Here is a 12,956-nt window from a genome sequence, read left to right on the forward strand (position 1 = left end):
AATGATTGGCAGTGGTGGAAGGACTGGCAGAAGAGAGGGCTGGAGCCTGAGCAAGGCCAGGCTCATCCTCATCAGCGTCTGGTACTGGTGGAGGACCCATAACACCTGGGTGGAAGGCATGGCGCCCTCTAGCGCCACCCAAGGGAATTATTTCCTGCATTTTCTCAAAGTAAGGCCAGCCTGTGTTGCGGAATGAACGCATGTGAGAATTGGACTAAAAAATGTTAGCTTTTATTTGAAAAATAAAAGGGGCTGACGTACACTGAGCGCAACATACGAATCCCACACAGCGGACGCTGCAGGGCCATGGATCCCAGCTCCATTGGCACCGTCCCAGTGTGTACCGGTCTGGTTGCGGTATTTATCGATAGCGTGATGAATAGACTTGAGCTGAAATATTGAATCAGTAAAGTGAGTGAAGGACAGAGTTGGATGGACGCACTGATGCCCACTTGCTCTTCACCATCTTGACGGTCTTTGCTGGACCGATCCGCAATGGTTGAAGGTCGGGATCATCGTTGATGACTGTTAGTGCAGAAGTATACACCTGTGGCTTGAAGTTGCCGGAGGTATCACCACTTGCACGGTTATCGTACATATGATTAACAAGTGCGGTGATTTCTTTGTTTCTCCAGTGCGCAGGTGTGCGCCTTGTAGGGATTTCATGGGCCTCAGGTTGAGCCATGATAAGATTGGTATATTGAGTACAGATCGCAGTGATCGCGATGACACCAGCGATCAGTCTATTGCGCTGGTGGATATCAAAGGAGGAGGAGGAGCAAGAGATCTCCATCGATTAGTATGTACAGTAGGAGACAAGGAAGGTTTAAGCTCCGACGAACTTTCGGGACAATGCCGACGAATTTGCGTGATCAATATTTCAAAACTTCATGCAAATATTTCTATCCGAACATGCTCTCAGCCTAGGGCTTCAGGCCAGGCTTTGCACAACACTATGTGTAATCAAAACTCCGCAATGCCGAAATGCTTTACACCATACATAACTTCATAACACTCAAACGGTGCGGACTATGCGGAGCGTGAAAAGGCATTGCGGCAGACGTGTGACATAGTGTGACGAAGTGCACGAACTTTAGGGAAAATGCACTTTTCTGCACAGTAACTCTCTGCTGGACTCAACACGTCGATTTTCGAAGAAGAAACTAGCAGACGTTGTACTTTTGATGTCACACTATCAAACTGTCAAAGAATTAATTTTGTTTGTTTGTGCAATGTGGAGTAATAACCGTTTTGCGAAAAATGCGCGAACTCCCGTGGACACGTAGTAGACTTTCTGAGAATTTGATGCCGGTCTTAACTCCGCTCGGCTTTGCACGGCAACTCCTGTCTACCGTCACCAACTGACTTCTACCTGTAATAGACACCTCTTTGGACTGCAAACTTCACTCATTGGATACTCAACTTTTCACTCGAAGCAGGAGGCAGACGGCCCTAAATTTTGGCCCCATGGTCTACGTGGAATGGGCCTAGAGTGTGGTAATTTTGAGAGCAGTTCGAGATATGGAGGCCTGCAACACAGTGCCTTGCGTTGCAGTGGATTCTGTAAATCCATTATAGTAAGAATAGGTATAAACGTGCTGGAGGAGACAGATTGTGAGTCTGTCAAATCTCCGTTAGAAGACTTGCACAATATTCAGACTGGGGTTTAGTGCAGCGGCATCAACGTTGCGAATTACAAGGATGTGTCATGAGGTGGCATTGATCAAGACTGCAGCTACCACGATCGGCGCGTTACAGACCATGGGAGGTTCCAATCAGAAGGAAAGAAGGGCCCATACATCTAGAATTGCCGGTATTAGAATTTGCAATGAGACTACCTACCCATTACGGTGCGTGTGGCACATACGGAATTCCTGATGAGTAGACTTTAATAATAACGTGCATCCTACCTGCATATTCTACATACAAATAGTATGCAAGGGCAGATTATGATGGTTTTGTTAGTGTACGTGCTCACACTCACCGTATGACCCACATCACTCCAGCGATTTTGACGCCTGATGCATTTGGCTTTGGTCATTTGTCGTGAAGTAATCAACTACAGTAAGTACTAGAACACCTATTGCATCAACGAGATCTAATAACGTTTTAAGTGCAGAGCCAATTTAGTAAACAGATTGCCTGACGTTATTCGAAGTTTTGTTCTCGATATAAATTAACGATGCGAGCTCTGACTGACTCGTAGGCGTTGAAACCCTCCCCAATTGTTGCATGCTGACGATGAGACTCGCTCTGCTTAGTCTCCCCTTCGCGGCTGCCCTGGCTAGTGCGATGCCTTTCTGGGGTTACCAGCAAAAGGTGAAAGAGAGTATCCATGGTCCACCTAGTGGGTGGTACAAGCATGCTCCTGCACCAAAGCATCACATGCTTGAGCTCAAGATCGCTCTGCCTCAGCCCAAGTTTCCGGAACTCGAGCAACACCTTCGGGAAGTTAGCGACCCAAGCCACGCACGTTATGGGGCGCACTTGTCGAAGCAGGAGACCGAAGCACTCATGGCTCCCCACCCTGAGACTCTTGCCGTCGTCAGGAAATGGCTTGCCTTGCACGGTTTAGCGGAAGAAGATGTCATCCAATCACCTGCAAAGGATTGGGTTACTATCCGTGTCCCTGTCGGTCTCGCTGAGGTGATGCTGACTACTGTAAGCAAGTGGATGTCATTTGTGAATATCTGCATTGATGGCTAGATACCTAGGATTATCATGTTTACAAGCACGCTCAGACTGGAGAGAGCATCATCCGGACGATGAGCTACAGCCTCCCTGAGATCTTGCACGATCACGTCGATCTCATTCAGCCCACTACTATGTTTGCTCGTTTCAAGGCGTTCAAAAGCACGCTGCACTGGACTAATCATGTGCAGCCTGCGGATTCCAGTCTATCTGGTTCAACGATCACAGGGCCTGCAGGCAACCAGGTTGATGCGAGGTGCAACAACACAATCACCGTTTCGTGCTTACGACAGTTATATAACGCGGTGGATTATAAAACGTCTGCCACTAACGACAATGCTCTTGGTATCACTGGTTATCTCAACGAGTCTACCAATGACGTGGATCTTCAGCAATTCTACCAGGTTCAGAACCCATCTGCTTATGGCTCAAATTACACCTCTTTGTCCGTTCATGGTATGTCGAGATCGAGTTACTGTCGGCGATGCCTTATTGTTGTGCTTCGTAGGTGGCAAGAACAACCAGAGCTATGAAGCAGCAGGCCTCGAGGCCAACCTTGACACTCAGTTCAGTTTTGGGCTTACTTGGCCCACGCCCGGAACGTTCTACTCCACTAGAGGGGAGCCTCCTTTTGACTCTGATTTATTGACAGCGAGTGATACAAACGAGCCCTACTCATACGTGCGTTTAAGCGATTGCGGTTAAAACTCAATGTTGACAATCCAGATAATCAGTGGCTTGAATATGTCCTTTCGCAGGTTAAAATTCCTCAATCGATTTCTACAAGTTATGGTGACGATGAGCAAAGCGTGCCGCAGTCTTACGCGACTCGTATTTGCAATGGCATGGCAGCACTCGGTGCTCGTGGTGTCTCAGTGATGTTCTCGTCTGGCGACGGGGGCGTGGGTGACGGCGTTGCCATTGCTGATGAGCCTCTCGGGCACCAGTGTTATTCCAATGATGAACTTAAAACCCCGAAGTTCTTGCCTGTGTTCCCTGCTTCATGCCCATAGTAAGTGACCTGTCTGAACGAGCACTGAACTAAAATAATCAATTGCTACTTGAAGTGTGACTGCTGTTGGTGGAACTGTCAACATCCCCGAGACTGCAGCGTCCTTTTCTGGGGGTGGATTTAGTAACTATGTGCGTGGCCTCTGCCTTCCGTAACACCTCCTGACCAATAGGGCTCGTTCACACCAGTTTCCTCGTCCTTCATACCAGGATGATGCTGTCTCGGCATATTTGGCAACGCTCGCTCCCGGCACCTACGAAGGTCTCTATAACTCGTAAGTCATCACGAGCTGGCAAATGGATATATCCAATTAACTCCTCATCTTCAGGACTGGACGTGTAAGTTGACCCTTCAACTTGCGAAGGTCTTGTAAAAAATATTTCTTTAGGCATACCCCGACGTGTCATCACAAGCAGCAAGCTTCTCGGTGGTTTACCAAGGCCAGGTGACACTACTGGATGGTACATCCTGCGCTGCGCCTGCATTCACTGCGTTCGTTTCCATGCTGAACGACGCACGCCTTTCTGCCGGAAAGACTGCTCTTGGATTCTTAAACCCTTTCTTATATTCGGTTGGATACACAGCATTGAATGACATCACCGAGGGTCGCAACCCAGGGTGTCAAACTGAGGGCTTTAATGTAAGTTATATCCATGTTTCACGATCCTCAGCGACTGATGTGATAACTGTACGCAGGCCGCGGTTGGATGGGATCCTGGTGAGTTCATGAATGCGCCGAACAAGGTTACATATTTATATGCTGATAATCATTGCAGTCACTGGATACGGTACACCCAACTTTGGAAAGTTGAAGGATTTGGTCTTGGCCATGTAGAGGAATAGACGGGATTTAAGGTGTATATCTTTCCGCGATTCGTAACGAGCAAGAGGTACTGAGCGATTCGAGGCAACCAGGTAGCGCTGGAAACAAAGCAGGAGATCATTCGCAGGAAAGAGATAGTAGTTCACCTGCGCATTCTTTTCTTGAAGCGCTCCATGACCTGAGAGATATGAGTTAATGATTATGACAAATAGACCAGTCTTCATACCACTTCATCGGTCGCCATTTGTGGACGTTCACCGCGAGGTCTTCTGTCTTCTTGAGGTGGTAAACCCATTGCTTCGAGTTTGGCATCTCGCATAATTTCTGCGTCAGACTTCTGCTTGAGATGCGGCCGATAAACTAAGCAGTCCGTCAATAGTGAATTCACAATAGCAAGCTAGAGACAACGAACATCGAGTTGCGACGAGATGCTCCTCATCATTAGGTCGTTTGCGTTCTTTGCGGACTTCAGCAACTTGTCGTTTCGCTTTCTCGGTTTCTTCAATATTCTTCAATCGTGTGCTATCTCACGAAGTCAGCCAAATCAGATGGATTAGAATGGAGGAAACCCTACTCCATACCGAGATCAACCTCGGGAATGGCGGTTAGCATAGCCATGCTGTTAGTAACATTGCCCTCATCCGCAGTTTTCTTTTCTCCTTTCCACCGCTCGGAAAGAGAAAATTCGTCTTGAGCATTTGCCCCAGGCTTGGATTCGGATGGGTCTGAGGGGCGGCTGCGAATCTTCAGATTCTCTTCAATATATGCCATCCTACAACAAGGTCAGAATATAAGTTAAGACAGACACCACACTCACATGTGTTTGTCGACATCCAAAACATTCGTCTGCTGCGTAAAGTTGCTCGTTCGAACAGCTCGCCTTGCTTTCGCATCCGTACTGGTTTCTTCGCTGTGTGTTCAGAGTGAGCGGAACTACAAACACTGGAGTATCATGTTCACGTACTCATCCACTCTCGCACCAGGCCTCAGACCGCCCTCGGCTTCTTGTCCATCCTCTGCAGTTTTGCGCTTCCTCTTCTTGGCATCGCCTTTCGATAGTTTTGAAACATCAATTCCTTGTCTGGACTTCCTGAGCTTCCTGAGCTCAATGAGCTCCGAGATGCTGTCTGCGTTTTATTCTCTGAATTGAACTAGCTCTTGGGTCATAACGTACGGGAGTGATTTGTCTTCGTCCTCGCCTTCCTCTAGCTCTGAAGGTTGCTCTGTGCCTGGCGACGATTCTCGTACCCGGGGCTGTGGTCTGTTGCGTCTCTTGATCATGGATGTTCGGAATAGATCTTATTTGGCTATTACAACCTTGATTCACATGACTGGCGTTCGAATGCGGTGCATGCAGATCTAAGTAAGATCCGGAGTACACTTTAGACGTGGCAAACTCGTAACTTTAGTTACTTTACAAATTCAGTATGATCCGTCTAAATAGTGTTCTGTTTTGCTAGCATGTGCTACGAAACATATGCAAAGTGGAGGCGTAAAAGTAAAAATAATACAAATATCCTACCGAGGAATAAATCATATCTCTACGAGTCTATGGTCCACCAATAGAGTGTAATATCTCTTCTGATACAGATCGCGTCTGCTCTTGACGCTCAGCTGCCGCGTTCTCAATAGCAGCTATCTCCTCTGATACCCTCAGTGCCAGCCCTGCGTTAATGGCAGGCGAAGCATGCCGTGAGAGCATAGATTCCGGTGCTCTAAGGCCGCCTCGCCGGAGCCGAGGTGCCTGGGAGCGCTCTTCACCAACTTGGCTATCGAGTGCCAAGGATGCAGTGCGGTCTGATGGGGATGATGACCACGGGGCTGGTGGGAAGAGCCAGTCTTCACCCGTACTGGGTGCAGGTCGAGGTGTGGGAATGACTTCAAAGCGTCTTGAGCGGAAAGGGAAAAACCGCCTGGCCTGGCCCGGCTGTCCAGATGAAGGGGGGTCGGAATCCTCCCTGGGTGCACCGACGTGTGGACCAGGGAATGTGCTGGACGAATCGAGTCTCGATGGGCCCTCCTCATCAGCTAGGTGTCGCGAAGAGTTTCGACGCCGTGCGCTGAAGTCACTGAAATCCGCTGTTCTGCTTCTGACAGGACGGCGAATGGAGGGCTGTCGACTCAGTGAGGTATGGAGCAGGCCACTCGCTGATGGAAGTGTCAAACCACCGAGTCGTGGAGCAGGGGGTGAATCTAGAGGAGGAAGCACCCTGTCGTCTGGCACAGGTGCTGGATTCGGTGCAGGGTAGAAAGCAGGAGAGAACGCATGGTAGGCTGTTGTTGGAGGATTCGGCCGTGGAGGATGCCGGTATGCCTCATACAACTCAGTGTTCATACGAGCGCCCTCGAGTGGCACGAGGCCATACTGCTCTAGTGACTCAAGCTCATCAGCCTCTTCGTCCATTTCGAGTTCATCCGGAGGTCGCGACAAGTACTCTGAAAGGTCCACTGCTCTTCGACCACTGGTGGCGCGCCAAGTATAACGTTCCCTGTAGGTAGTGGTTGGATTAGATAGCCTCCTCAGCGCTCTAGCGGTGCGATCTCCAATTAGACCACGGTCAGTGGCGTTCTGGCGATGGTGTCGGTCTGCCACTTCCTGTAGCTGAGGTGAGAAGTGAACAAAGGGTATGTGGCAGAAAGCGCACCTTGACCAGAATCTCAATCAACGAAGTGGTAAACGAGTCACCACCGTCTAAGTCCTCCACGAAATGCTCATAGCTTATCGTGGGTTCGATTTTCTCAAGCCTATGGCGCTTGATTGCTCCGGAGCTGCAGCAGAGCAGAGGTCTCCTTAGCCAGAAGTTATGTAGTAAGAAGACACTCATACACCAAGCTCCTCATTTTCGCGCCGAACAGTTCGTCACAATATTCGGCTGTCCTACACGCCGCGACATGCGTGATTAGATAGACTTGAACTGATTAGATTAACGCACCATCTGCCCATGTTGTGGTGTCAGGGGAATGCGGTTACAACGAGGCTGACAAGTTAGCGAGACGAAACTAGTTAAGACCGGACTTTGCTGCAAATTTCGGCTGCCCGTTGATGGAGGTAGGGTCTTAAGGTGACGGTCGCTTTTGTTTGGTCACTTGTTTATTGTCCGAAAACACACAATAATAGTGTCCACTGCGTGTATGATACAAAATCCATCATTCTAAAGTACACCAGAAGAATACAATCAGCTTGTATCGTCTGTACCACTAGTATTGCCATTTGTTTTTGGGCCCACGCTCTTAGCTGTTGCACTGGCACCACCGCGATCCCGTGAGCTAAGCAAACTTTGGAAGAAGTTTTGTAAGACTTCATGTTGAGTTTGTCCTCCAGGACTAGGTGAAGTTCCAGTAGTCGGCGAACTTGGTGGTCGACCAACGTGAGTGGTCGCGTTTGCACCCGTTGCAGCCCTTTGTGGTAGTCTGCGCGCCCCATCAGCGGTCGTGCTGGCGTTGAGTGAACTGGTCATTCCCATCCCGGCCTCCATCTCGCTGAGGGCACGCTCAACGTTTGGAAGATTGAAACTACTGCTCCCCAGTGGCCCAACAATGCCGGCTGCGGCCGTATCCGTGGGATTTCGGAAAGCGCCACGGGGATCCCGGTCTGGCTTTTTGGCGTTTTCGTCATAATGCTTGGCAAGGAACGCCTGCTCCGCCATGGGGGAATTAAACGGAGGTAAAGGGGGTGGCTGCACAAAAAAAGATGAGGTCCGTGTGCCAGATTACCAGAATAACGTATTTCACCTTCGCGCCTCGATCTGGTACTAGCACCTTATACATCTTTGTTGCACCTGAATGATCCTCGGACTCCACGTCGGCATCAAGGTCTGCTTCCCAAGCTTCGCCCCAAACCTTCGCCTCAAACCCTTCTCGAAGGACACCAATCTTACCCCAACTATCCCAACCAGCAGGAACGACGATGCGATCGCGGTCTAGGGGATTTGGCTTATGATGAAAGACAAATGGATTGCGTAGAGGAGCCGGAGCCTCGGATCCCGATGCCATAGGAGACGGTGCCGGTGGGATAAATAAGAGGTGCAGGGCATATTGCCTCAGCACCTGTAATGTGTTAGGTTGCTGCGTGGTATAAAATAATGATGCTCCATCTAGAGTAGTGTGATGAGATGCTCAATATAGTTTACAGAAAACTTACATTTTAAACAAATCGTTCGTAGAACCTGCATTACGCCATCCGTACGTTCCTCCCACTCACCACCTTTACCTTTCACCATGCCACCCATACCGGAACTGCTGGCGCCCACGAGATCATTTCCCTCGTCTATCAGGTCTGATTTGGTGCAGACAACAATAATCGGCACACCGGCAGAATTGTGGGTTAGAGTGCCAGGGCCGAGCGGTAGGACTGTATTCGAGGAAATATTAGATGTGGTAGGGACTGCGTCGACGGAGGGCTCAGTGTAATGCTGTAAATGATGTTGCACTGCAGGATAATGTCAGCTATCGGATTGACTCAATCAAATGAACATACATCTTTCATGATTCTCTTCTCGAACGATTTCGAGATCCCGAGATCCATCACCCTTCGCCCATATCTCTACCCACTTGAGCCACGTCTGAAGATTGTCTAAAAATGTCCAAGGGCGCGTCCAATCCAAGACAATCATTACAAGGGTATGAGGCAGCGATACCCGAGGAGGCAGAAAGTGTGGTATCAAAGAAGTATGAGCTATCGCATCCGAAGGTACTGTGTACACCGATAGACGCGCCAAGGTGTCTAGTCACGGCATTAGCACGCTTCATGTACAGAAACTTGAGAAGCAGTGAAGCACACCCTCGTCGCCGTCATCTCTTATATCGGCCCAATCATATCCAAGAGCGAAATCTGACCGTGTCTCGTCTTTGCTCTCTTCAGAAACTGGTTTCTGTAGCAAGGCCGAGGCAAGTACGGACTTGCCAGACGACGAAGGACCTAGAAGCAGAACTTGTTTTGAAGGGATTGATCGTGAAGAAGAAACTGAATCCAATATCGACGACCATAGGTTTTCTGGAGGTGCTTCTGGTGTCGCTGGACGAGACCCCTCCATGATCTCTAGTGTACTTACTTCTAGTCGAGTTCGAGTACTTGAGAGTCAGACTACTAGAGTACTACACTTGTAGTTTTGAAACTCCGATCAAGGTTGATCATCTTTGACGACGACAGCTACGACGGCGACAACAGTCACTTCCTAGGAGATCATATCAAAGAGTTACTTTCTTACTGAAGTCATGTCTTCAGTAGCCGCGGTACCGCAACACAAGCTATCAGAGACTCCCAACTCACGTGCAATCGAAATCAATGATTGGGTGATAATCGCGTCCACCAACCCAATATCTAGCGCGTCAGAGTGCGACGCGTTGCAAGCTTCGCTGGGATTCCCGTTGCCTGAAATGACGTTTGGAAGTAACTATCTATCTCTCGAACATCAGCCATCTGGGTGGAAGATGATGTTTGACACTCATAATGCCCTCAAGTGTGTGAAAAAAGGTGAGCTCGGGGAGGGCGATGGTGGAGTCAAGGTTGGCTATGCAGATGCCTGGCTTAAAAGCCGGTGAGGAATCCGTGCTACATATCTACCAATGTGATTTTGAGCGTACCCACCAGCACAGACCCTGGAACGAACCTTCCGTTGCCTGTTACAGTCGCAGCCAAGCATTATGACTGGACTTACACCATGACTTATCCTGGTCATCACCTTGATTCTGCACTAGGCACCTATTCGCCAAGTTCTTCAATACAATGGATAGATGCCGATCAAGACAACCCATCTCATTCTATTCCGCTCTCTGAGCTCACGCGACCAGATCCGATATTATTCTACGCGGAAATCCCTCTTTTTGAGGATGAACTACATGATAATGGATCATCCAACCTTCTCGTGCGAATAGTTCGTGCTGTTGTCCCTATAGTTTTCTGTTATCTGACTAGGCCGGATTGAAGCGCGTCATGCCAACGTGTATATTCATTTTGTCGCGATTCACGCTTCGTGTGGATAATGTGCTTTTCCGCACACATGACACGAGAATATATCATTCTTTCAGCTCAAGCCCTTCGTTAGTCATACGTCAATTGAGTGGTTGGGAAGCACCGTATGATGGCGTTAAGAGGGTGCGTCTAATGTTTCCTTTCGTGTTGACTCATCCCTTGATAACTGTCAACTTCAGCGACTTCCCAGTCGCCATGATTTGACCCCTCTGACGGACGCAAACTTCATTGCGAAGGTGCTGACGGAATTACCTGTTACGGAATCTCAGCAGATAGGGGCGAGGACACGTTGGAGGGGTTTGAGGACAAAAGTAGAGATAGCGGTACTGGCAAGAGATGGACCCTAATGCACCAGTGATAAGTGGTAGAACCATCTGCATTGTATTTGTAGCTCATGGATTCTGTTTTCATATCCGAACCTTCCCAGCAGAATTCGGGGTACAGTCAGACTTTGGGAATTTTTCCAGAACGCATGTTCAACACCCTTTTGCAGCATGCATTCTTAATCAATGACTTGCTTGCATAGAAGATTGACTGCCGAACAATGAGCGTTATCCCCGCTGGCGGGGCTTTCATGTGGCTGACGCAACGGAAGCAGTCGTAGATGCCCAATCCATGGTAAGGTTTGCAACTACGTTGGACAAGCGGAAGGATCCTAGTCGGTATGAGACAAAATAGTGGTACGTGCATTACTATTGGCTGACTATATATATGCTATGTGTAGAACGATTCCTGAAAATGAAGGAACGCCGTCTTCCTTCTTCCAAGGCATGGCTACGGGAATGAATTGCGATCACTCTATGGTGTGTTGGCCGCCTGGGCCACTTACATCCATGCTGTGAGCAAGCCGTTCAACCTTGAATATGAGAAGGTGTATCTTCACCTAGAAGAGTATGGTATGATCAGCTCAGTGCGATCAATTATGACAGGCTACTGACCAGAGTGTCACCAGCACCTCAAGCAGCGCCAAAGACCACCCCACCATGACCAGCATCCAGCGTGTTCGTCTGAACTTCCGAAAGTATCGGATGAGACGGATGATAACTGCGAGGCGCCATCATATACATATGATGGAGTGTACACCTTACGACGAGACACCTGGTGATCTCCTGTTCAATCTTCGCAATCGAAATTAAGAAAGAAGATGATCATACATTATAGACAGACCGACTTTCCATGGTGAACTTGTGCGTGTAGGGAAACAAAGGTGTGGAGCACGCTGACGTCGCTGAGCGTTTGAGGAATGTGAGTTGGAGGAAAGGGGAAAATTCCTGATGCAATTTATACCCAAGAACATGGGATCATTACGAGCACGAGGCAGGCTGGGTGCCGGGTTTGGTCCGACACTAGGGGGTTGTGGTCTGTTTTTTTTACCGTCATGCAGGAATCTGGGGAACTCTCTTTTGATGACGAGGTAATTGTAATGACCCCACGCACTACGTAGCGATATGTTACGTGGCACTCGCTACTTAATAGTAACTCTGTGCTGTCTATGTGGGAGTTTAAACACTCGAAGTCTTTGCCATCATGAGTCGATGTAACGTGGCCGAAGCAACCGTCTGGTAAATGTAAGTTATCCTCATAAGTGTAAGAAATTCTATTCAATGTCGATTCTTCTATGTGCTGCTATGCTACTGCTGTCATGACTCCAAATGCCCCAAAGCAATACAAATTTTCCACATATGGTCACGGTGTTTAGCAACACATGTTTTTTTGGCCATCCTCCGCGGCCCGAATCCTCGAATCAGAATTGTTCAACTCGTGGAGGTCTTCAGAACCATTGATACACGCTTCAAGTGAATTGATTTGTCTGGCCGTTATTTATAACCAGTGCAACAGGTTTTTGTGCGGCGCTAGCTAGCTACAGAACCCTAAACGGTTCCAACGAGACTTGGAGAACGATCATCTGGGATATGTTACATGGGAAAATGAGCTCAGGATCATGAACGTCATTTGGCGCTTGTCACACAAGCCCTTGTTGTCTAATGGCTATGACGTCAGACTTCTACTAATGAAGCGCATCTGGAGGTTGCGGGTTCGAGTCCCGCCAGGGGTTGATTTTTATTCTTTGTCTATTTTACGTTATAACCTTTTCTCGATGGGGGAATTTGATGATTTTGATGTTCATCTCGGATCAACATGAGAGAATTAGTAAGTCACAGTTAATCGATACACCAGATTTCCGTTTTACCGCTTCTATATATTTACTCGTGGAGCTGGACAAACAAAAGGGTCCCCTTGGTCGGGCGGAGTACCTTGGAATGGCACTGAGGGTGCACAACGTACCACCAAATGCGCGATAGCGGGTTGTCAGAAGCAGCGAATTTCCAAGTTCTTAGCTAGCCATCCTGGGAGGTATTCCACCCTTGTTCCGCCTGAACAATATGTAAAAGGTGGGACCCTGTTTCCAGCACCACGAGCTTGCTAAATAGAAGTGGTAAGCTAGATGACCAAAATGA

The 12,956-nt window shown here is 48.5% G+C and overlaps 6 protein-coding genes and 1 non-coding gene across 7 annotated transcripts; 3 read left to right on the forward strand and 4 right to left on the reverse strand.

The window, feature by feature from the left end:
• Positions 1 to 164: 164 nt before the first annotated feature.
• On the reverse strand, positions 165 to 685 carry F5147DRAFT_649219 (uncharacterized protein; the record flags this gene model as incomplete). Its single annotated transcript, XM_041433326.1, has 3 exons — positions 165 to 180; positions 278 to 390; positions 443 to 685. The coding sequence occupies 3 exons, from the start codon at positions 683 to 685 to the stop codon at positions 165 to 167; spliced, it is 372 nt and encodes a 123-aa protein (XP_041297133.1).
• A 1,556-nt stretch (positions 686 to 2,241) lies between these two features.
• F5147DRAFT_833921 (peptidase S8/S53 domain-containing protein) lies at positions 2,242 to 4,538 on the forward strand (the record flags this gene model as incomplete). The annotated part of the gene is made up of 10 exons (XM_041443891.1): positions 2,242 to 2,661; positions 2,715 to 3,147; positions 3,200 to 3,372; positions 3,426 to 3,703; positions 3,759 to 3,834; positions 3,892 to 3,977; positions 4,032 to 4,041; positions 4,092 to 4,343; positions 4,400 to 4,421; positions 4,480 to 4,538. The coding sequence occupies 10 exons, from the start codon at positions 2,242 to 2,244 to the stop codon at positions 4,536 to 4,538; spliced, it is 1,809 nt and encodes a 602-aa protein (XP_041297134.1).
• Positions 4,412 to 5,890, reverse strand: F5147DRAFT_674459 (hepatocellular carcinoma-associated antigen 59-domain-containing protein). The gene is made up of 7 exons (XM_041435848.1): positions 5,701 to 5,890; positions 5,491 to 5,649; positions 5,344 to 5,436; positions 5,101 to 5,298; positions 4,939 to 5,048; positions 4,753 to 4,886; positions 4,412 to 4,704 (listed from the first exon to the last, which is right to left on the reverse strand). The coding sequence occupies exons 1-7, from the start codon at positions 5,805 to 5,807 to the stop codon at positions 4,669 to 4,671; spliced, it is 837 nt and encodes a 278-aa protein (XP_041297135.1). The 5' UTR covers positions 5,808 to 5,890; the 3' UTR covers positions 4,412 to 4,668.
• Positions 5,891 to 5,947: 57 nt separating this feature from the next.
• On the reverse strand, positions 5,948 to 7,599 carry F5147DRAFT_674463 (uncharacterized protein). Its single transcript, XM_041435849.1, has 4 exons — positions 7,460 to 7,599; positions 7,354 to 7,404; positions 7,172 to 7,295; positions 5,948 to 7,122 (listed from the first exon to the last, which is right to left on the reverse strand). The coding sequence occupies exons 1-4, from the start codon at positions 7,468 to 7,470 to the stop codon at positions 6,076 to 6,078; spliced, it is 1,233 nt and encodes a 410-aa protein (XP_041297136.1). The 5' UTR covers positions 7,471 to 7,599; the 3' UTR covers positions 5,948 to 6,075.
• Positions 7,600 to 7,606: 7 nt separating this feature from the next.
• F5147DRAFT_674467 (dynein light intermediate chain-domain-containing protein) lies at positions 7,607 to 9,649 on the reverse strand. The gene is made up of 5 exons (XM_041435850.1): positions 9,307 to 9,649; positions 9,004 to 9,249; positions 8,668 to 8,955; positions 8,259 to 8,620; positions 7,607 to 8,203 (listed from the first exon to the last, which is right to left on the reverse strand). Exons 1-5 carry the CDS (start codon positions 9,557 to 9,559, stop codon positions 7,703 to 7,705), a joined length of 1,650 nt encoding a protein of 549 aa, XP_041297137.1. The 5' UTR covers positions 9,560 to 9,649; the 3' UTR covers positions 7,607 to 7,702.
• A 91-nt stretch (positions 9,650 to 9,740) lies between these two features.
• Positions 9,741 to 10,844, forward strand: F5147DRAFT_568494 (TIP41-like family-domain-containing protein; the record flags this gene model as incomplete). The annotated part of the gene is made up of 4 exons (XM_041430905.1): positions 9,741 to 10,063; positions 10,117 to 10,399; positions 10,453 to 10,620; positions 10,677 to 10,844. The coding sequence occupies 4 exons, from the start codon at positions 9,741 to 9,743 to the stop codon at positions 10,842 to 10,844; spliced, it is 942 nt and encodes a 313-aa protein (XP_041297138.1).
• Positions 10,845 to 12,468: 1,624 nt separating this feature from the next.
• On the forward strand, positions 12,469 to 12,553 carry F5147DRAFT_t31. The gene has a single exon. It is a non-coding gene; the product is annotated as a tRNA-Arg (tRNA).
• The last annotated feature ends 403 nt before the right edge of the window (positions 12,554 to 12,956 follow it).

Source organism: Suillus discolor, assembly GCF_016758755.1.
Source record: "Suillus discolor strain FC423 chromosome Unknown F5147scaffold_7, whole genome shotgun sequence".
Classification (NCBI taxonomy): domain Eukaryota; kingdom Fungi; phylum Basidiomycota; class Agaricomycetes; order Boletales; family Suillaceae; genus Suillus; species Suillus discolor.